We start from the raw sequence: 23,009 nt of genomic DNA, 5'->3' as shown, positions 1-23,009 counted from the left end.
CCCTGTTGTCTGTCCCTACAGTCACACTGACCCCTGTTGTCTGTCCCTACAGTCACACTGACCCCTGTTGTCTGTCCCTACAGTCACACTGACCCTGTTGTCTGTCCCTACAGTCACACCGACCCCTGTTGTCTGTCCCTACAGTCACACCTGGACACTCGTCCCTACAGTCACACCGACCCCTGTTGTCTGTCCCTACAGTCACACTGACCCCTGTTGTCTGTCCCTACAGTCACACCGACCCTGTTGTCTGTCCCTACAGTCACACCGACCCTGTTGTCTGTCCCTACAGTCACACTGACCCCTGTTGTCTGTCCCTACAGTCACACTGACCCCTGTTGTACAGTCACACCGACCCTGTTGTCTGTCCCTACAGTCACACTGACCCTGTTGTATGTCCCTACAGTCACACTGACCCCTGTTGTCTGTCCCTACAGTCACACTGACCCCTGTTGTCTGTCCCTACAGTCACACTGACCCTGTTGTATGTCCCTACAGTCACACCGACCCTGTTGCCTGTCCCTACAGTCACACCGACCCTATTGTCTGTCCCTACAGTCACACTTACTTCTGTTGACTGCTTCCACAATAACACTAACCCCTGCTGTTTGTTCCAGAAATCACATGCTGACCTTTGTTGCCTGTTTCTAGTCTTACTTGCCCCTACTGCAGTGTTTGCCCTTAACCCCGAAAACTACAGGCCCTAAGGACCCAGAACCATAAAAGGTTGTGGGTGCTGATCAGAATGTGTGGAATGTGTGTATTTTTTAAATTAGAAATAATACTCTTAGTTATTGGTGAAAATGCTGTCGGCCATAAGCTGTGGGTCCGAGTGGTTTACAATCTGCTTCGGGCTTAAGGGCCCACGTTAATTTCGAACGCTGCCCTATTGTATCTCCTATAAACACAAACTGACCCTTGTTTACATGTTTCAGGCAAGGCTCTCGGTCTCTTGACAAGGGCCGACTTCATGGAGCGTGACCCCTCATCGGGAGACCTCCTGTTTAACGCTCTACAAAGGCTCATCGGCAAACATGAAAGTAAGTACGTTTTGTTTTTTGTTGAACTGGGCCCTGATCATAAAACATGACATATACTGATACCGCGTCACATGTTCTCTCTGGCGCCATCTTGACAGACACAGTGAGTTACTGGTTTTGTTTTAAACCAATGACAGATAACGCGGACGATTACTTTGGCGTCATTTGGCTTCGCTCTCCACAAGTAGACGTGAGATCCAATAGGCATGATCGCGTCCTTTTCAGTCCAACATCGGGAATCTGTTGCGTCCCAACATCTGCGAAACCTCCTCGAAAACAGCCGGTATATGATATACTCTACAAAGAGGATAATCAGCTAATCGAAAATAATAGATGGTTACAGAAATACTAACAGGTATCGAATGATGATGATGATGATTATGATTATGATGGCTAAGAATACGGAAGGACTAGATGTAGTATGACAATCAACAGGACATGTAGACGGTGATTTGTACGGATGCAAAAAAAATAAAAATGGCAGGGTTGTGTAGTCTAACGATGAATGTTTAAGATGATTTCAACAATAATGGGTCATGTGCCCATGATTCGTCAAACGTTCATACGGCTTGATATAGTCCGAATCTATCTCCCAATGGCAATGCGAGGAAGTCATGTCCACTCCTCTTGCAGCGCCTGTCCAAGTTTGACTAACACAGCGGATTTCCCTTTTAGTCTTGAGCGTCTTACGATCATGATCTAGAGTTGCATTGTGGGAGATAGGCCGGACTTCTGGCAGTGATGTTTTTACCGCTGGAGGTGGACAGGATAGGTTCATGGTGGGCACGCAGACTGTATGCGTCGATATTCTGGCAGTCATAGCGATCTCGTTCCACACTGTAACAATGCAAAATTTATCAGCTGTTCTAACGGTCAGGTTCGCTCACACACACACACACACACACACACTCTCTCTCTCTCTCTCTCTCTCTCTCTCTCTCTCTCTCTCTCTCTCTCTCTCTCTCTCTCTCTCTCTCTCTCTCTCTCTCTCTCTCTCTCTCTCTCTCTCTCTCTCTCTCTCTCTCTCATGTAGACACAGTGTGCCACGAGGACATCACGCGATAGATAATGTATGTAATCAATCAGGAAGTCCATTAGAATACATTTCGTTCAGTACACTAATGGCAGGTATTTCTTTATCCCCTCATCGACCGGTCAAAAAGCCAAATCAATATACATTTCCATGCATTACTTCAGGAAATCGTAAAGATGCTTCGAGCGTTACTTCAAGGAAATTCATGACAATTATCATTATGTCATTTCCTGTAGTGGTGTCTATGTTGCTTCCTTCGTGAGGATGTGTGGCATGTTGCTGTTCGGGAAACGATTTGCGATGACTGGCATTCATGAATTTTAGTGGCACATTTCAACCAATGAGCATCACTTCCTTATCGCCAGTTCCGGCGAAACGAGAAGGAGGATTTAATTGGACGTCTGAGCGATGGTGCTTCAATCATAACAACCGACGTGCTTTTGTTTATCGGTTAGTTCGAGTGTTGAATTCTTTGTAGGAAATAAAAAAAAATTGTTTGAACAATTAAGTACCTTCCTCGAAACATGATAAAATTCCTTCCTTCCTCCATCGTCTAATCGCTCAGTTATTTCCATCCGTGTGGAACTTTTAATAATTGATATTTATTCCCGGTTCCGTTTTAGGACCAGTTAGGGTTATGACATTACCCATCTATTTATCTGTTACCTTTGTGATAGACAAACGCTTAGGCAATTAAAATGTATGATTATGATTTAAAAGGAACCTCAGTAAGATGGGAAATTCAGATCCTGAGTAGAAGCAAATCTATATTTGGTTCAGACAGTGCTGTCTTATTACAGAAAAGGCTTCACGGAAGGGAACAAGATGTGGGTCAGTTACTGTGTGACGCCCCCAAACCCTGAATGGGTGGATGGTGAAAGAATTATAATGTCTCTGAAACAGCAAATAGAATTCGATGCTGACTGTGAAAAAATCGTATTTTTCGCATCCTTCCTTCATAGAAAACAACTCGAATTTCACTTTAACCGGATTCCAACTTTTAGTTTCACCCGGCCAAAAATAGGGCATGACGAATCATTAGAAACATTAGAAGCACAATGCCTTCAGTAGATTGAGATTTGAGAAATAAGAATATTCTCTATACACCTTGCTTCATGTCACTATTATTTGATACAAACATTCGACTAAAATTAGAAAATCGGCAACACGTATCGGTTCCGTAATAAGCAGTATATCACCAGTTGAACAGGCACACCTAATTATTTAGACATAGTGTACAGACTATCAATAAGGTATTTTCACAGAATTTATAACTTCAATGGGTGCATTTGTGTTTTCTTATTCGTGTCCAAAGTCAGATATTTCTTGTCAATTTGGGAAAATTGTGTATAGTTGGTATGATGGGGAAGCTGTGTATAGTTGGTGTAATGGGGAAGCTGTGTATAGTTGGTGTAATGGGGAAGCTGTGTATAGTTGGTATGATGGGGAAGCTGTGTATAGTTGGTGTAATGGGAAGCTGTGTATAGTTGGTATGATGGGGAAGCTGTGTATAGTTGGTGTAATGGGGAAGCTGTGTATAGTTGGTGTAATGGGGAAGCTGTGTGGTTGGTATCATTGGGAAGCTGTGTATGGCTGTGTATAGTTGGTATAATAGGGAAGCTGTGTATAGTTGGTATGATGGGGAAGCTGTGTATAGTTGGTGTAATGGGGAAGCTGTGTATAGTTGGTATGATGGGGAAGCTGTGTATAGTTGGTATAATGGGGAAGCTGTGTATAGTTGGTATGATGGGGAAGCTGTGTATAGTTGGTATAATGGGGAAGCTGTGTGGTTGGTATCGTTGGGAAGCTGTGTATAGTTGGTATAATGGGGAAGCTGTGTAGAGATGGTATACTAGAGAAGCTGTGTATAGTTGGTATAATGGGGAAGCTGTGTATAGTTGGTATAATGGGGAAGCTGTGTATAGTCGGTATGATTGGGAAGCTGTGTATAGTTGGTATAATGGGGAAGCTGTGTAGAGATGGTATACTAGAGAAGCTGCGTATAGTTGGCATAATGGGGAAGCTGTGTATGGTTGGTATAATGGGGAAGCTGCGTATGGTAGTTAAGATGGGGAAGCTGTGTGTGGTTGGTATATTAAATGGGAAGCTTTGATCGTCATGTTTCGTTCTAAATACGACAGTTACAACATTTGGTGTCCCCACCATTGTTCTGCTGGAATATTTATTAAAGCGACATACCCCTCAACACACTCTTTCTCAACAGGACGGTGGAGTAGCCAAGTGGTTCGTCACGCCGAAGACCCAGGTTCGATTCCCCACATGGGTACAATATGTGACGCCCATTTCTGTTGCCCCCCGCCGTGATATTGCTAAAAGCGGCGTAAAACCGTACTCACAGCTGTGTGAGTTGTGGTATATATATTGTTATAAAACAGGTGTGCATGCAAAGCACTGTGATAAACCCTCTGTGACATTACTGAAATATCGCTAAAGCCTCGTAAACCACACTCACTCTTGATACGTGCCGTGCTGTTGAAAACAGTTTATCAACTTCAAGTCGTATAAGCAGTAGTCTGTGACCGGTTTTGTAATAAAACATGCAGACACAGTTTAAAAATATATCTCGCTTATATTAATCCCAGTGAAACACGAATTATATTTATTATGCGGATGCATATTTGGTGTGCCGCGAGCGCCCGGGGGTGTCGAAGCGCACCCCTTGGGGGCTGTTCTCGGTACTCGGTTTAGTCATACTGCGAACTACCAGTTACAACACAGGTAGACGGAAATAAAACCAGACATATCCTGTGAATTTTATAACCATTTTCCTTATGATCAGGTCCGTGTTGCTATTTTGTTTTATGCGTTGTTTCCTGAAGATGTCACAGTCGATGACGACAATTACCGATCGTCGTAGGAGAACACGTAACGGAAATGGGGGCGGTGCCGCGACTACGCAGTGTGGTGGACATTTAAAAAACAATATTTTATCAACATGTCTCTGTTGTGCTCCATGTGCGATCTTTCGGTAAGGGGACGCTGGGGTAGCCTAGTGGTTAAAGCGTTCGCTCTTCACGCCGAAGACCCGGGTTCGATTCCCCACATGGGTACAATATGTGAAGCCCATTTTGGGTGTCCCCCGCCGTGATGTTGTTGGAATATTGCTAAAAGCGGCAAAAATCTCACTCACTCACTCACTCACTCATTCACTATGCATGCACTCTTTCGGTGTGATGAAAGGAGATGGTTGTCGGTTTCCGAAGCGTCCCGATTATAAAACTTTGATGCTCACAAGGTATAACCCATTTAAGTTGACTTCAACAAATGTTTATCCCCCCTTCATTAAAGCGCCGCCACGTTACACCGAAGACCAAATTTTCTGGAGTCTTGCTGACGGCGTAAAATGATACTCCGAATAACGCTGTCATCGTGTTGCGCTTGAATACAGTAAAAAGTGAGTGAGTGAATTATAGTTTTACGCCGCTTTTAGCAATATTCCAGCAATATCACGGCGGGGGACACCAGAAATGGACTTCACACATTCTACCCATGTGGAGTGGGTGAGTGAGTGAGTTTAGTTTTACGCCACACTCAGCAATATTACAGCTATATGGCAGCGGTCTGTAAATAATCGAGTCTGGACCAGACAATCCAGTGATCAACAGCATGAGCATCGATCTGCACAATTGGGAACCGATGACATGAGCCTGACCACCCGATCCAGTTAGTCGCCTCTTACGACAAGTATAGTCGCCTTTTGTGGCAAGCATGGGTTGCTGAAGACCTATTCTACCCCGGATCTTCACGGGTCCTACCCATTTGGAGAATCGAACACGGGTCTTCAGCGTGACGATTGGACTATTTAACCATTAGGCTACCCCACCGCCCCTACAGTAGACATCAATATTTAACTAGCTCTCTGCTAACTACCGATCAGTGTATTAAGGATCTAATAAGAAGTCATGTTTTAAATTAACTCCTTCCTATTTCGGTGGGCAATGCTTTGTTAGGCTTGCGTGTGGTGTACCTATGTTAAGAAGTATTGATGTAGGTATTTTTGAATGTCGATTTGCCAGATGTAAGTAATCAGTGTAACAGTCGGGTTTATTTCGTTACAGCCTATTGTGTTGGTGCAACGGGTGTTTGTGAGCATGTTCTTGCATCGTCAGTATAGTTGGTATGATGGGGAAGCTGTGTATAGTTGGTATAATGGGGAAGCTGTGTATAGTTGGTATACTGGGGAAGCTGCTGTGTATAATGGGGAAGCTTTGTGTGGTTGGTATCATTGGGAAGCTGTGTATAGTTGGTATAATGGGGAAGCTGTGTATAGTTGGTATAATAGGGAAGCTGTGTATAGTTGGTATCATTGGGAAGCTGTGTATAGTTGGTATAATGGGGAAGCTGTGTATAGTTGGTATAATGGGGAAGCTGTGTATAGTTGGTATAATGGGGAAGCTGTGTAGAGTTGGTATACTAGAGAAGCTGTGTATAGTTGGTATAATGGTGGGTGTTGGTGGTTGTGTTGATGCAGCAGTTGTAGGTTATCGTTTAATGCTGAAGTGGTTGCCTGTCGTTGATGGGAAATTCTTCGGTCGAGTTGGTGAGACGGGGTCTTTTGCGGTCGTTTGTGTAGTAGTTGTGTCGTGATGCTGCAGAGGTTGTTGTTGTTGGTCGTTTATACGGTAGTCTTTGTCGATCGTGTGGGTGCAGGAATTGTTGGCAGCCGTTGATGCAGTAGCTGTCGTTGGTCGTGATGGTGCAGCGGTTGTTGGCAGTCGTTTATGCAGTAGTTGTCATTGGTCGTGATGATGCATGAGTTCCTGTCGGTCGTTTATGTAGTAGTTGTCGTTGGTCGTAATGGTGCAGCAGTTGTTGGTGATCGTGTCGTTGCAGCCCTTTTTGGTGATGAGGATGGTGCAGTGGGTATTGGCGACCGGTTTTGCAGTAGTTGTTGTCGGTTAATGACATTTGTTTGTGCAACGGTTGTTTTGATGCGGCGGTTATTGGACTTGATGTTGGATACAATAAGTTTAGTCAGCAAATGCCATTCAGGTGTTTCTGGTAGTAGTATATATAATGATAGTCCGGGATCAAGTCCAACAAAAGCCTCTGCAAAGCCTTATTTCACAAATAAAGCTTTTGTTAGGCCCTTAGATCTCGCCACCATTGTATCTACTACTTTTGAACCCCCAGTTAACTTCCCGGCCACACGTGGCACTATTGTGCCGCTATGTCGCGTTGACCTCGATGAAACATGAAAATAGTGGCAGAGTCGGCTGCACCATTGCGTGGGAAGGAGAAACAGATACCAGATAGGGCCCTAGTGAGGTACCTCTACCAGCCGGGGGAACACGAGGGTGATAGTCGTAAGCGAGCCACCGATCCTATATGGTCAGTCAAAACTTACAACATAGATAAAGTGGACATCAAAGCCGACGAGCCGAACTTGTACTACTTGAGAGATGGACCGGGGAGAGGGTTCGTTAGACAGGAATTATTGATCATACCGTACGGTACAATGTTACCCCCTGTCAACACATCATAGCGGCACAATAGTGCCACGTGGAGCCGGGAAGTTAACTGGGGGTTCAAAAGTAGTAGATACAATGGTGGCGAGATCTAAGGGCCTAACAAAAGCTTTATTTGTGAAATAAGGCTTTGCAGATGCTTTTGTTGGACTTGATCCCGGACTATCATTAAATTATCATCGAATTTAAAAAGTAAATATAAAGTGCTTGAATCCAATTTGCGGGGGATGCCAATTTTCCGTGAGTGATTACTTAAAATAGCCATATTGACGCAAAAGTATTCAAAATCGTGCTCTGTGTTTAGCACAGTCAATGAACACAATGAAGGGACAATTACAACATATACCAACTTCCTGGTTCAACAGCTAAATTCCCCTTCACGTTACACACAGCAACTCGGGCATGATGTAAAGGCACAACAGGTTCTTAATACCGTACTTCCTTTAAAAGACGTCGGATGCCCAATGTGTGAATGAGTGAGTTTTACGTCGCTTTTAGAAATATTCCAGCAATATCACAACGGGGGAACACTAGAACACATTGTAACCATGTGGGGAATCGAACCTGGGTCTTCGTTGGTCTAGTTGACGTGGCGCTTACATAAAGGATTCCATTTGACGCCAGACTTCAAATAAACGTCGAGTGTCCAGTAGACGGCAGAGCTCTAATAAACGTCGAGTCTCCAGTAGACGGCAGATTTCTAATAAACGTCGCATGTCCAGTAGACGGCATTGTTCTAATAAACGTTGGGTCTCCAATAGAAGGCAGAGTTCTAATAAACGTCGAGTGTCAAGTACAAGGCAGAGTCGAGTTTCCAGTAGACGGCAGAATTCTAATAAACGTCCAGTCTCCAGTAGACGGCAGAGGTCTAATAAACGTTGGGTTTCCAGTAGACGGCAGAGTTCTAATAAAAGGCGACCCTCGAGTAGACGCCCGGCACAGCTCATTTGCAAAAAGCTCCTTAATGAACTAATAAACGTTGTGTCTCAGGTAGACAGCAGAGTTCTAATAAACGTCGAGGCTCCAATAGACTGCTCTTCATGTTCCGAATACCGGAAGATGTCGGTTCTCCGATAAGCAACGGGACAAAATGTATTGGGAGAATGACGGTCGATCCACAACAGACCAGCCATGTTTGCAATATACGACGGATCACAATTATGTCCACCCGCAGCACCATCATGTACAGCAACAGCTACTGCACAAAAGACCTCAAAATACCGGGGTCACTCGATGCGACACGACGTGATTGTGTATGGTTATAGAAGACATCTTCACCACCCTATCCATTTAAGGATATCCGAAACTCAAATTCTTTGGCTGTGACATATGAAACCTTATCTTTATGTCGTGACGCTTGCACAATCCTCCAGTGAGAAGCGGGGTGTGTAGATTTCAACTTCTGTAATCTTAGTACACATCTGTTGAAATCAACATACCTTAACCTTTGAACAACTGGGTGAGTGAGTGGGTTTAGTTTTACGCCGCAATATTACAGCTATATGGCGGCGGTCTGTAAATAATCGAGTCTGGACCAGACAATCCAGTGATCAACAGCATGAGCATCGATCTGCGCAATTGGGAACCGATGACATGTGTCAACCAAGTCAGCGAGCCTGACCACCCGATCCCGTTAGTCGCCTCTTACGACAAACATAGTCGCCTTTTGTGGCAATAATGGGTTGCTGAAGACCTATTCTACCCCGGATCTTCACGGGTATTAAACAACTGAGTTGTAAGTTACTAACAACAGCACCTAAATTCCTCATTTGATCATAGTAGGTTGGTTTGTTGTTTCAACATTGCCACACTCAGCAATATTCCAGCTACATGGCGGTGATCATAGCAAGCAAGTGAGTGAGTGTGTGAGTCGGATGTAACAATGCTTTAGTATATGATGGTAAATATGAGTAGACAAATGTTCTTATTGATATAAAAGCATGTATTTGTTTACGTATCTGTCACTCTCGTCTCTAGTCGTTAGGGGCGATGGCGTAGCCTAGTGGTTAAGCGTTCGCACGTGACGCCGAAGGCCCGGGTTCGATTTCCCACATGGGTACAATGTGTGAAGACTGTTCCAAATGTCCCACTGCCGTGTTATGGCTGGAATTTTGCTCAAAGTGGCGTAAAACCTCACCCACTCACTCACTTCAGGTGCTAATGGAGCTGAAATATCACAGAAGACAGTGAAAAGCGTACACATTTTGATAGAAACATGAGATTTACCACATTTATCTGTACCCTGCCTGTGCTAGGTGCTAAACGTCTAAGACCTGCTTCACTTAGGGATTGGTGACAAACACATCACGTCACAATAACCCCCAAACACATCACGTCACAATAACCCCCAAACACATCACGTCACAATAACCCCCAAACACATCACGTCACAATAACCCCCAAACACATCACGTCACAATAACCCCCAAACACCAGGTGTATACTTTCTTTTGTATGTCAGTTTATGTGTTTTGTGAATACCGGAATTGAATTCAGGACAAAGGCTCGAATTCAGGCCGCAGAAATAAAACAGGGGTTTCATTGTAAAAAAGTGTCCATAAATAACGTAGCTGCGTTTCGAGTTGTTGCATGTTCGGCGTAAGAGTTCAGCGACGTATATTTATTTATGACCTGATCATTACTCCTGGAAAAAACACCATTACAGATATCAACGTGACATGACCTAATTTGAAATGTCACGATGACATTCTGTTCTCGCTCTGTGTATAGTTGTCTATATGTTGACGCATCAAATCATAACCTTTACAAAATCAATTGTATATGGGGAAAAACGTAGGGGTGAGGGGGTCTGTTTTGTAGGGGTGGGGCGTCAGTAAGGGATCTTTTGGGGGTTGTACGGCCAGTGACATTGTTTGACAAATATGTGCTTACTATAAGTCATTCTGTACTGTACACATTGTTATTGACTTCACAGGTTCATGTGTCATGAATATCACGTTACCTGCACAGCTAAACGAGTATGTCACCATCTGGACTGGCTCTTGAATGTCTTTGCGCTGCGGACGCTATGTAATGGTCCTTGATTTGAATGAATTTGCGTTTGAACGCTTTAAAGCAGTACAAATCATAAGGGTTTCAGAGTTTCGTATCCATATCAGATCAACAGATCTATTTGTTCTGTTTTGTGCTTAACAAGTCAAATGAAAAATTCAGGCGTTCTTTTGAGTATACATTATATACATTTGCTATCACAAATTTGGCTATGAGGTAGTAGCATTACAGAGCAGCAATGCTCCAAGCTTACTCCACACTGAGTTGTCATACCTTTGTTAACAGATGTTGCTATCATGAACACACTATCTTTGCAGTGACACCACCCTGCTCTTACTCCCCTTTTCCACAATCCCGCCGCCAGATGTCGCTTCGGGCTTCAGTCGCCATACAACATGTCCACAACTGAAACCACCTCCGCCAGGTCAGCTGGATTCTTTTTCTGATATTTTCTGGAATATCACTAAAAGCAAAATATCGCTCATGCCGATAATGTGTCTACGGCCATACAACGTTAAGAAAAAAATTCAGCCTTTTTTAACCAAATGTGCAATAATTTGCCCTGGAATATATCGGTAAAAAGTATTACTTGACTGGAGTCCAAGAAGATACACCCGTGAAGATCCGGGTTAGAATTGATCTTCAGTAACCCTTGCTTGTCGTAAGAGGCGACTAACGGAATCGGGTGGTCAGGCTCGCTGGCTTGGTTGACACATGTCATCGGTTCCCAGTTGCCTAGATCGATGCTCACGGTGTTGATCACTGGATTATCTGGTCCAGACTCGATTATTTACAGACCGCCGCCATATAGCTGTAATATTGGGGTTAAACCTAACTAACTCACTACTTCATCATTTCAGCAGCTCTGATACAGAGCCAGGACCACAGAACCAATGGCATCCTTCTTCTGACGGACAGCCCGACAAGTGGCAGCGTGCAGCCCACATTCAGCACCGACAGGCCGCACACGTCCTACATCCCCATCCTACCAGGGCCTGTGACGTCATATCCGTCCCCGCTGCCACCACATAAAGATCTCAGCCCTAAAGTCCACATTCCAGGTAGTCGTAGAGAATGGTTTCTGTTGTGTGTTCTCTGGCACTGCTCATTGCTACACGCTCCTTCATAAACTGGGGCGTGGGGTAGCCTAGTGGTTAAAGCGTTCGCTCGTCACGCCGAAGGCCCGGGTTCGATTCACAAATGGGTACCATGTGTGAAGCCCATTTCTGGTGTCCCCCGCCGTGATATTGCTGGAATATTGCTAAAAGCGGCGTAAAACTAAACTCACTCACACCCACTCACTAATATACGTCGGATCTCCATTAGACGCCAGGCCCCACTTGCACAAAGCTATCTAAGCGCTACGGCCGTCTTATAGGTGTGTTACCACCGGATTTACGACCGTCGTAACGCTAAGATTGCTTTGTGCACGTTGTCCCAGAGCTCTATAATAAACGTAGTCTCTTATGTCCACATTCAAAGTAGTCTTGAGAATATGGGGTTTTGCGTATTCTCTGGCGCTGCTCATTGCAACAAGCTTACATCCATCCTCGGGTGTCCAGGCTCCTTTCTGGGTATTTGCATGGGTACCCGGTGGGATAATGCATGTGGCTATTAACCTTCTCGCGCATCACGGTCAGCTTGAATTATCCGTGGTAATGATAATAATCAAATCAGATTATATCTGTTTGCGCTATGAGCATTCACCTAGTAAATGGAGTTTAGTGCATTAAAAATGTACTTATTATTTACATTTGCCATTGTAGATTTACTGGAAGTCACCTGCTAAACTAAACTCTTACCCTTCTCTATCCCATTATGACTGATTTTTGTCCTGGGCACATTTGTTAGTATAGGCATGTAATGGAAATCAACAACTAAATATCTAAGTCTTACTCAACTCTATCCCATTAATTCATTGGTCGGCTATTTTTTTAATTAGTGCCCAAAACGAGTGAGTGAGTATGGTTTCATGCCGCTTTTTGCAATATTCCAGCAATATGACGGCGGGGGACACCAGAAATGGGCTTCACACATTGTACCCATTTGGGGAGTCGAACCCGGGCCCTCAGCGTGACGAGCGGACACTTTAATCATTAGGCTACCCCATCGCCCCGCTCAAAACGAAGCTATCATAACGAATGGGTCCCGAGTTTGTGAGTGAGTTTAGTTTTACGCCGCACTCAGCAATATTCCAGCTGAATGGTGACGATCTGTAAATAATCGAGTCTGGACCAGACAATCCAGTGATCAAGAGCATGAGCATCGATCTACGCAATTGGGATATGATGACATGTGTCAACCAAAACAGCGAGCCTGACCACCCGATTCCGTTAGTCGCCTCCTACAACAAGCATGGGTTGCTGAAGACCAATTCTAACCTCGGTCCCGGATCTTCACGGGTTTGTTTTGAGACCGAGTTTCCTTGCAGGAGATTTCGTTACGTGACAGATCACGAACCACAAAGCCATCATAGTACAATGGCTACATAATGCCATGGAAGAGTAGTGAAGGCAGTCCTAAAGATAAGATCGTTATTAGGATCAAGACCCAGCACATTTGTGGCTTGGGGTGGGGGGTGGGGGGGGTTCCCCACCCATTTTGTTCTGGGGAGCTTGAGGGGGGGCATCAAATTTGTACACACGTACTGCAATTTTGTGCATAAAATTATGTTTAAGAGCAATTCTACATGTTGACATAAAGCACAGTGGCAATATGATAGGCACAACAATCCATGAATAGGTTATACACGGGCAAGTAAATGTTAAAAGTAGACTTCCTGGTTTGCTGAAAGAGCTTTTTCTTTTACAGAGAGCGTGTTGAGTCCTGCCTTAACCAACACGGACACAGACAGTGCCTTGTCAGATCCCGAGTCGCCCCCTGAAGGTAGGGTTAAAGGGGTACTTCGAGGTGATTTCTTAAAGGGGGCTTTGTGATGAATAATAGTCAGCTATATCAATGGCGTGTTTGTTGTTAAACAAAATATGAAATAGCAATGTAATTTTATTTAAATTACGCCTTTTCTTATCATCATGTCTTTCACACTGCACACAAATAAGAACGAAAAGGTTCTTGCGTTTTGTGTTGAAAAAGTTGAGATATGACAAACTCAGAATATCGATGATGGCAGGTATAGATACAGATGGTATTGAAACAAAAGGCGTGGATACAATTATATAGTGGAACCCCGTTAATCCGAACAGTACCGTTCCCAGTGAAATTATGCGGATTAACTATTGTTCAGTTTAACACATCACGGAAAGGTGTCCTATTGTTTCAAAAACAATAAATTACAAACCGCTGTCATATTGCTGGAATGTATGACCTTAGGCCGCTTTCAGCAATATTCCAGGCACCAAAAAAGGGCTTCACACTTTGAACCCGTATGGGGAATCGAACCCGGGTCTTCGGCGTGACGAGCGAACGCTTTAACCACTAGGCTACCCCACAGCCACACACGAACAAAGAGCTCTAATGAGTACCATATGCCGGAATTTCGACGACGTTTATGTAGACGTGTTAAAGGGGTCACCGAACTCAAGGTCGGCTGAGATGTGCGTCTTCGAGGTCGACAAGTTCGACAGTCAGACCAATGTATGCGACTAACAACTCTCAAACTGATATCGGCAGTTCGTTCGTGTTTTCGTCAATCTTATGCAAATGTAATTCTTGTTTTGTCTGTATCAGACATTGTTTTGCATTACAGGCGATGAGGAAATGGAATTCCGAGAGGGGATAGAGAATCATATGCACCAATCACAAGACTGCTCCATATCGCATGACGTGTCAGCCGATCTCCACATGTCCCACCTCAAGAAAGGCGAAGGGGGTAAGATGGGAGTATCAATGTCCTCTTCTGTCCTCAGAATGCGGGTTGTTTAGGAAGTATCAATATTCTCTTCTTTCCTCACACTGTAGGTTGTTATGGGAGTATCGATGTCCTCTTCTGTCCCCCCTCAGAATGCAGGTTGTTATGGAAGTATCAATGGTATGCCCTGTTCTGTCCTCAGAATGCAAATCAATAAGAATGGGAGTATCAATATCCTCTTCTGTCCTCAGAATGTCGGTTGTTATGGGCGTATCAATGCCCTTTCCTTGCCTCAGAATGCAGGTTGTTATCGAAGTATCAATGTCCTCTTCTGTCCTCAGAATGCCTGTTATTATGGGAGTATCAATGTCCTCTTCTGTCCTCAGAATGCCTGTTATTAAGGGAGTATCAGTGTCCTCTTCTGTCCTCTGACAGCAGTTGTATGGGGGTATCAATGTCCTCTTCTGTCCTCAGAATGTCGGTTGTTATGGGAGTATCAATGTCCTGTTCTGTCCTCAGAATGCTTGTTATTATGGGAGCATCAATTTCCTCTTCTGTCCTCTGACAGCAGGTTCTTATGGGAGTATAAATGTCCTCTTCTGACCCAAGAATGTCGGTTGTTATGGGAGTATAAATGTCCTCTTCTGTCCTCAGAATGCCTGTTATTATGGGAGTATCAGTGTCCTCTTCTGTTTCAGAATGTCGGTTCTTATGGGAGTATAAATGTCCTCTTCTGTCCTCAGAATGTCAGTTGTTATGGGAGTATAAATGTCCTCTTCTGTCCTCAGAATGCCTGTTATTATGGGAGTATTGTCCTCTTCTGTCCTCAGAATGCCTGTTATTATGGGATTTTCAGTGTCCTCTTCTGTCCTCAGAATGCCTGTTGCTATGGGAGTATCAATGTCTTCAGAATGCCGGTTATTAGGGGAGTACCAATGTCCTGTTCTGTCCTCAGAATGCCGGTTGTTGTGGGAGTTCATCCACCAGCTGCTGCTGGACAACAAGTACCGGGACTTTGTCACCTGGGAGAAACAGGATGAGCTGATATTCCGCATCATGAACCCAACTGGTCTAGCGGAACTGTGGGGGCACCAGAAGAACAGGACCAACATGACGTACGAGAAACTGTCCCGCGCCCTGCGCTACTATTACAAGATGAACATTATCAAGAAGGTGCAAGGAAAACGACTCACATACCAGTAAGTATTGACGTCCAACAGATTTTTGTCCTGACTGACAGTATACTGCTATTGTTGAGCGAGTGGTGAGCTTAAGCAGTGAGCCAGTACTTAAAGCGGTCGCTTATCAAGGCAAAAAAAGTACACACTCTCTAATATCCACAGGAACGGCTGGGAAGGGGGACTCGTAGATGCTCCGAAATGCTTCTTTGCAAAGGCTTCATCCATTTCCAGGATCTAAACTGGATTATAACAAATTTATCACCTTTCTAATCAGGAATTTAAGTAACCTCCAAATACCACAGGCCCTCGTGTCTTTGCGAAGATTAAAGATTAAAAAAGTAACATTTTTAGAGATCACCCGACTTCTCCAAAGAAAGCATCAGCTGTTTTTGTTGTTTTTGTTGTTGTTGTTTACATATATTTGATTGATACACCTTGCATCAATTCATTCCAGGTTTCTTCAGCATCCTCGGAACATCAAGAAAGGCCAGAGAGGGGCCAGACCCCACTCCGCCAGAATCGCCCAACAGGAGCCCAATAACCTCAGACCTCAACCAATCAAACACGAGTCTCACAACGAGGATGTGACTCCAGCAAGAAAAGACACTCATTCTGTGGATCAGACACCAATCAGGAGTCCAGAAATCGACCCCTTTGACAATTACGACAGTCAGTGTGATTTACAGCTAATTAACGGTCGTTTGAGACCAACACTGGACGATGACGAGGACAGATTCGACGATCCCGATGACCACACGGTCCCGTATGTAAAACAGGAAGTTAATGTTGCGCCTGTGCAAGACGAACCGGAAGACCTGTCAATGAAAACTCTCTACAGTAGAAGAAGGTCAGAGTCAACAGATTACAGAAAGGATGAAACATTCGAAACGCACATAAAATTGGAAGTGGCAAGCTGACACGAATGTTGATCTGGGTATTTTCTCCTTTTCGAAAAAGGAAAAACCAGGAATGGATTGAACACGGAAATGGATTCTGTTACACTGACTTCCTTCTTCAATAGGACGATGATTAGGAGTCAGGTATCTGTTGACTTGGGTCACAAGTGACAAGTAATCCCACCGCTTCGTGAATTCCCGCGATTCCTCACATAACAATATGCAGATAAGGTATCCAGGTGTGGCCTAACCGTTGCACATATGATATGGAAACTTATTAGCACTATTCATACAACATTTAGCCATTGTAAATACCAAACGAAGCCATTAAAGGTGTACTTAGGAATCATCCGCATATGTTCATAGTCTTCAGGTACAAATACAGTGTTTCATAGATGCTGTGGGACTTAAGTGATAATTGCGAAACATACGGAGGTGGGAAGGAGAGGGGGCACTAGAACCCTGGCCTTTTGAGACCCGAGTGTTCGATGATCACCTTCCCTAGATATGTCAGGATCCGAAAATTAAGGCAGCGAGGCCCTTATTCAGCCTGAGTTTGATTCTTAGTCGCCGACGTACCTCAATGCGCGCAGTTTCACAAAGCGATACACGACCAACATCATCATTCCGGCATTTCCTCCCCTACTAAGCAGGCCCTCTGTCATAACTAAACAGTTTTGAAAACAACGTTGAACCCATCCACACACGCCTACAGCTGATCACAGAGCTTAAGTGATTGAGGCCACTGTCGGTTGGCACGTTTTCCACGGATACGATAACACCATTGGTCGACAAAGAAAGACTACAGGGTTCTGTAGCGTAGTATGTACAACATGTACGTACTTCGATGTATTAATAATTCTATACAGTCAAACCGCGTTTATAAGAACAGACGGAAATAACGAACTGGCTAGCTATTCTCGACACGTTCGTAGCCCTACGAACTTCTTAAGCCCATTGTTAACACATTGGCTACGATCAAAGTTACGAATTCTTAGGGCTACGAACGTTTCGAGAATAAGGGCCCTGGCCCCTATCCACAGAGCGTTCGTAGCGCTACGTCACTCGTAAGCATATGATAAACTATAGAGTTACGACAGGTCGTAATGTGTACGAGCGCTTTGTGGATCGGGGCCCAGATTCTTTTGCCCCAGCCATTTGCTGTTTATTTTAGTCGAAATGGGTCAAACGAACTACGGTTATTTCGAACTAACGTAAGCGTCCATTTCAGTTCGTTATATCCGTAGTTTACTGTGTGGTAAAATCGGGCAAACAAAACGCCCATCCCCCATGAAGAAATAGATATCAAAGTGAAATGACGTGAATAGGTCCAAAGTTAGTTGTATGATCAGCTCAGCGTGAACGTAACTGATCATTCGGGATGACATTGCAACGTTCCAAGGAGGAAGACTTTCCTTTGACTGTATTTAATGTAGGTCAGTAAGTAGAGGTAGAATTTACGGGCAGCTGTTAACCGGATTTAATATAGGAATTAGCCTTAAAAGGAAACAGTTAACTGCTTGATCTAGTTTATATTCTAGACAAAAAATGTTAGGGATCGTGAAATATTTTTATTTGTGAAATATGATTTTTTGATTTTTTTAAGTCGTTATTACAATAAAATATACTAAACGTTTATGATACCGAACTTATTCAGTGAAATTGATTCGGACACCATTGTACCAAAATCGTGCCTGATTTCTTTAGATTTCACCGAAACTGATTATCGTAGATTATACTAAAATGTTTAGTCTATCGCCTGTAACTCGTCATAAGTTAACGGTTAAAATGTCACGTTACCATGACAACACGTCGTTAGAACTGTGACATCAATATCGATGACGCGAATACGTGTTTTCTATCTGAGTGCTTTCGTTCAATGATACAATGGAAGTACCGAATTCGGGTGTGACGAATAAACGGCATTACCTGTCAAATGGAACAATTGAGTTAACATCATTCCTCGTTCCCAAACAGTGACCGAGCTTAACACGAATGCCAATGGAAATTCATAAAATCTGTAGTAAATAAAGTAAATAGTTAAACATTTCGAATTAGACGAAGTGTTTTAGTTTAACACTGACCCGTACTGACAGGAAACCCTTAAATGGCAAGTAATCTACTCAAGTCGTATAAAACAATGTGATATATGAATATTTATGTCATAACACTGTGATTCAAAGCATTTAAGGAAACCACTCAGCTCAAGTTGTACAATGCGTACAATGTCTTCATTATCATCGCCAACACGCCAGTCAGCATCATCAACTATCCTGTGTATTATATTTCCGCCATTGTATCGTTTCCGAAGTGACGTCATCCACTCCCATACCGCTTTTCTCTATATACTAACGTGTCACTAAATTTGTCTCGCTGATCACGTGTAATTTAACTGGCTGCTATTTTCAGTACCGTGTCATTCGAATCGAGCTCAAAACTACATGTAATAGACTGGATAAAGGCGGGTGACAAGTGAGGTGATACATTAACATTGTAAAACCATTATGAAACTAAAACCTCTTCTGGGCTGTGTGTGTGTGTGTGTGCGTGCGTGCGTGCGTGCGTGCGTGCGTGCGTGTGTGTGTGGGTGTGCGTGCGTGCGTGTGTGTGTGTGTGTGTGTGTGTGTGTGTGTTTATAATAGGCGGTGGGGGCCTGTTTCTAAACTCGGCGTAAAATTAAACTCACTCACCCTTCTGGCCCCATATCGTATGGAACATTCCATGAAAATTATAGTTGTTCATTCGTACAGGTGGATGCAAGGCCTATTTTTATATTTAAAATCAGTTGGTATATTTTATAGATGCTGTCATTGTGATTTATTGAAACATAAGTTGTCGGAACATCTTGTGTGGCAATGACTGTGCGTTCTAACAGTTTACAGCTTATATATGTCTTAGTTTATGAACATTTTTTGTTAAATATACTGGTCGGTAGGTAAGGAGAAATGTAGTATATAAATCAGGTCATGTGGATTCTATTAAAAACGTTAGTTGAATATGTTGACGGCGGTGAAGTGTTGTTAAGTCAGTCTTGCTTATAATACAAGCGTTAAAACAATGCAAGTTTCCATTTAGTGCGGGGGAAAACACTGATTTTAAGAATATTTTTCTGTTTTATTCTTGAAGATTAGACGGACCCACGGGAGGCTTATAACGCAAAAAAAAATAGCACCAAAGCTCATAAAGTTAATGACGGGGGATTGTCACTTTTTTTGTGCCTGCCATTGACTATGTGCCGCGATGCTAGTTTCTAAGCTCATATGTTCACAGTACTTGGTAATAGATTTAAGCATGGTGACAGTTGAAAACATGGTCGCAGGGGGAATTATATATAGCGACCTAAGATTGTCATGTTCTATATGTGAAGTTAGTTGAATTTAATGAAATCCTAAACAAAAGCATAATTCTATGTAAAATATCACGTTATCGGTTTCAGCTTTCCTGAGTGTGAGGCCATATGAGACTGATTATTTGTTAGTCGGATTTGCAGCTACGTATTTTTTCTAAAACAAACAAAACATGTGTAGTGTTTAGTGGTGATATTATGAACGGTAAAACATATCTTTAAAACGCCAGACCTTATAGACGTCATGGATAAATCGTTGACTTCTTTTGACTTGAGCCACAGACGCGCTTGTCAACTAGCAGTGACGACTTTCTGTGGATCGACCATTTGATATTATAAGGGACCTGGTACTTCTATTATAATTAAGCTCAAGCCAATACTCGGGAAATAATTTTGCCTCAAGTTTTGCCACTTTTTATTGAAAACTTTGTTCCACCCCTGACGTCAATGGCTAACTGGTGTAGGGTAGTCTAGTGGTTAAAGCGTTCGCTCGTCACGCCGAAGACCCAGATTCGATACCCCACATGGGTACAATGTGTGAAGCCCATTTCTTGTGTCCCCCGCTGTGATATTGCTGGAATATTGCTAAAAGGGGCGTAAAACCATACTCACTCAAATCTAACTCCGGCAAACAGGTAATCAAATTGAAGTGGCCAACTGCTTGAACTGGTTATTCAGCGAGATGGAATCGTTTTAGATGTATTATGTTGTACAGTTGTAGATATTGATGTTATTACAGATATGCAATGGAGCTTGTTAAATATGTATTTTCGAAATGTTACCTATTACCTAAATAATAAAGATGATTTATCAAACAACTGTTGTTTGTTGCCTGACCAACAAACCTGTGATCCATATTATGAGAAACGTTATCTGCCAAGTTGACGAATTTGACATCCAGTCAATAAGTCGCCTCTTATGACCAGATACCCGTGATGATCCGGGTTAGAATTGGTCTTCAGTAACCCATGCTTGTCGTAAGAGGCGACTAACGGGATCGGGTGATCAGGCTCGCTGTTTTGGTTGTCACATGTCATGTCATCGTATCCCAATAGCATAGATCGATGCTCATGATGTTGATCACTGGACTTACTGGTCCATACTCGATTATTTACAGGTTGCCGCCATGTAGCTGGAATATTGCTGATTGTGGCCATACACACCAAACAAACCCCAGAAGTCTTGACCAGCATGGGTTGCAGATGACCAAATTCATGACCAACTTGTGTTTTTTCGGGACAAGCTGAGCGACCATTTTTTGCGACTGGGTTTTGTCTTAGCGTAAGCGGGCATGCCTGAAAGAATTGTCAACTCGAGGGACTATATCCGACGTAATGCTTCACTTATATTTACCCGATATGTCATATATATTGCAGATTCACATTGGACTTCGACGATAAACACTATGACTGAACACAATCTACAGTATCTTGGGTATATCTTTAGGTGAAAGGCGATATAAAGGATTAATTGACCGAAGCAAATCCTTCGCGAATTTTGATTGGTTCGTCACATTTTCGCTCTGAGATCACGTGTTCTTGCAGGTTACGGAAAGGGGCAAGTGGTGACGAATGACTCTTACGCAGAATCCACGATTGCGTTCAGAGAGCGGGTGGGAGTAAACATTCATTTGTGTTGGTCGGGGGTAAATGGAATCGTTGAAGCATGTCATGCCTGCCATTGTTCCAATACATCAATGCCAGGGGTTCAGTATCTTCACGAGACGAAACCACAGAGCATATTATTGAATTTAATCTTATACAAGTCAAATCATTTTGAACCGGTGAAGATCCGGGTTAGAATTGATGCGACTAACGTGATCGGGTGGTCAGGTTCGCTGACAGATGTCATCGTATCACAATTGCGTAGATCGATGCTCATGCTTTTGATCACTGGACTGTCTGATCCAGACTCGATTATTTACAGACCGCTGCCATTTAGTTGGAATATTGTTGGGTGCGACGTAAAACTAAACTCAATCACTCACTCAAATTATTTTGACTGTAAATGGAGTCTTGTAGTAAAAAACACCCATTAAACGTTGCCAAATGGGTGGAGTGTTTGAGAAAAAGTCTACACATGGAAATTTGATATACAAAAAACACTCAGCTGGAGAAACAGTTGTGGGACTAGACTCTGATTTTCCCCTACCCCTGCCCCAACGTTCTTGACCCATTGCTGTTCGGTTTGTTGAGGTTAGTGATAGTTTAAGCAGTGTGAGCGTGGTGCGCCATTATCAAGTTATATAAACAAGTCCTGTCGACTGGGTCACGAGATGGGGGCACTGGTGCCGAATTGCATCCCGGGACAAGAAGGAAACCTTGGGATTGTGGATTCGAATCCAGATTTGCCCCATCACATTTCGGGTTTTGTAAACACCATACCCGTGCTTGTGGATTTCACCAATGGAATAACATCTAAAATTAGCATCTCTTCCGGGTTTACGATATCAGCTACCTCACAACCGTAATATATCTGGGGCCCGATCCACAAAACGTTCGTAGCGCTATATCATTCGTAAACCAATGATAAAGTACAGAGATACGACAGGTCGTAACGTTACGATCGCTTTGTGGATCGGGGTCCTAGACTATTGTTCAGAGACGTGTTTAAACCCACCTCTCTCAACCTGGGTACAAGGCAACCTTAGAGCTAAGGCTATGTTAAGGTATGGGTGAGTGAGTGAGTGAGGTTTTTCGACGCATTTAGCAATATTCCAGCAATATCAATGCGGAGGACACCAGGAATGGCCTTCACACATTGTCCCCATGTGCGGAATCGAACCAGGTCTTTTGCGTGACACTAAGGTATGGGAGTCACCTTAGTGCTAAGATCGCTTTGTACAACGGCATCCTGGGTATCCGTTTCACCAGGGATACTCTCCTTATATAGTCTCCCTGGTTTCACAAAGCATCCTGGGCATCCGTTTCACAAAGCGATCGTAGCGCTACGACTGTCGTAAGTCTACGTTAAAGTATGGGAGTTAGGGTCACCTTAGCAATACGATGGCTTTGTGAAATGGGGCCCAGGGCCTCGTTATACAAAGCGATGATAGCGCTACGACTGTCGTAAGTCTATGTTAAAGTATTGGAGTTACGATAGTCTTAGGGTAATGGTCGCTTTGTGGAACGGGCCCAGGACTCTAGATTAACACAGCTCACAGCAGTTTCCATCCTCGAAACTATAGTGGAGGCTTATCGGAAC

The 23,009-nt window shown here is 43.5% G+C and overlaps 1 protein-coding gene across 1 annotated transcript in view; it reads left to right on the top strand.

Moving 5' to 3' along the window:
• LOC124280713 (transcription factor ETV6-like) overlaps positions 1-17,125 on the top strand; it is a 40,935-nt gene extending 23,810 nt beyond the window's left edge. Inside the window, exons 4-10 of the mRNA XM_046716697.1 lie at positions 936-1,040; positions 10,892-10,981; positions 11,435-11,638; positions 13,386-13,460; positions 14,281-14,403; positions 15,338-15,581; positions 16,018-17,125. Coding sequence (XP_046572653.1) covers positions 936-1,040; positions 10,892-10,981; positions 11,435-11,638; positions 13,386-13,460; positions 14,281-14,403; positions 15,338-15,581; positions 16,018-16,480 — 1,304 coding nt within the window. The 3' untranslated portion in view covers positions 16,481-17,125. The remainder of the gene's footprint in view (positions 1-935; positions 1,041-10,891; positions 10,982-11,434; positions 11,639-13,385; positions 13,461-14,280; positions 14,404-15,337; positions 15,582-16,017) is intronic.
• The last annotated feature ends 5,884 nt before the right edge of the window (positions 17,126-23,009 follow it).

This window comes from Haliotis rubra, unplaced genomic scaffold (genome assembly GCF_003918875.1).
Source record: "Haliotis rubra isolate DU_JTF1 unplaced genomic scaffold, ASM391887v1 Scf272, whole genome shotgun sequence".
Taxonomy (NCBI): Eukaryota; Metazoa; Mollusca; class Gastropoda; order Lepetellida; family Haliotidae; genus Haliotis; species Haliotis rubra.
The sequence above is the reverse complement of the archived record's forward strand: the minus strand, read 5'-3'. Positions and strand labels throughout refer to the sequence as shown.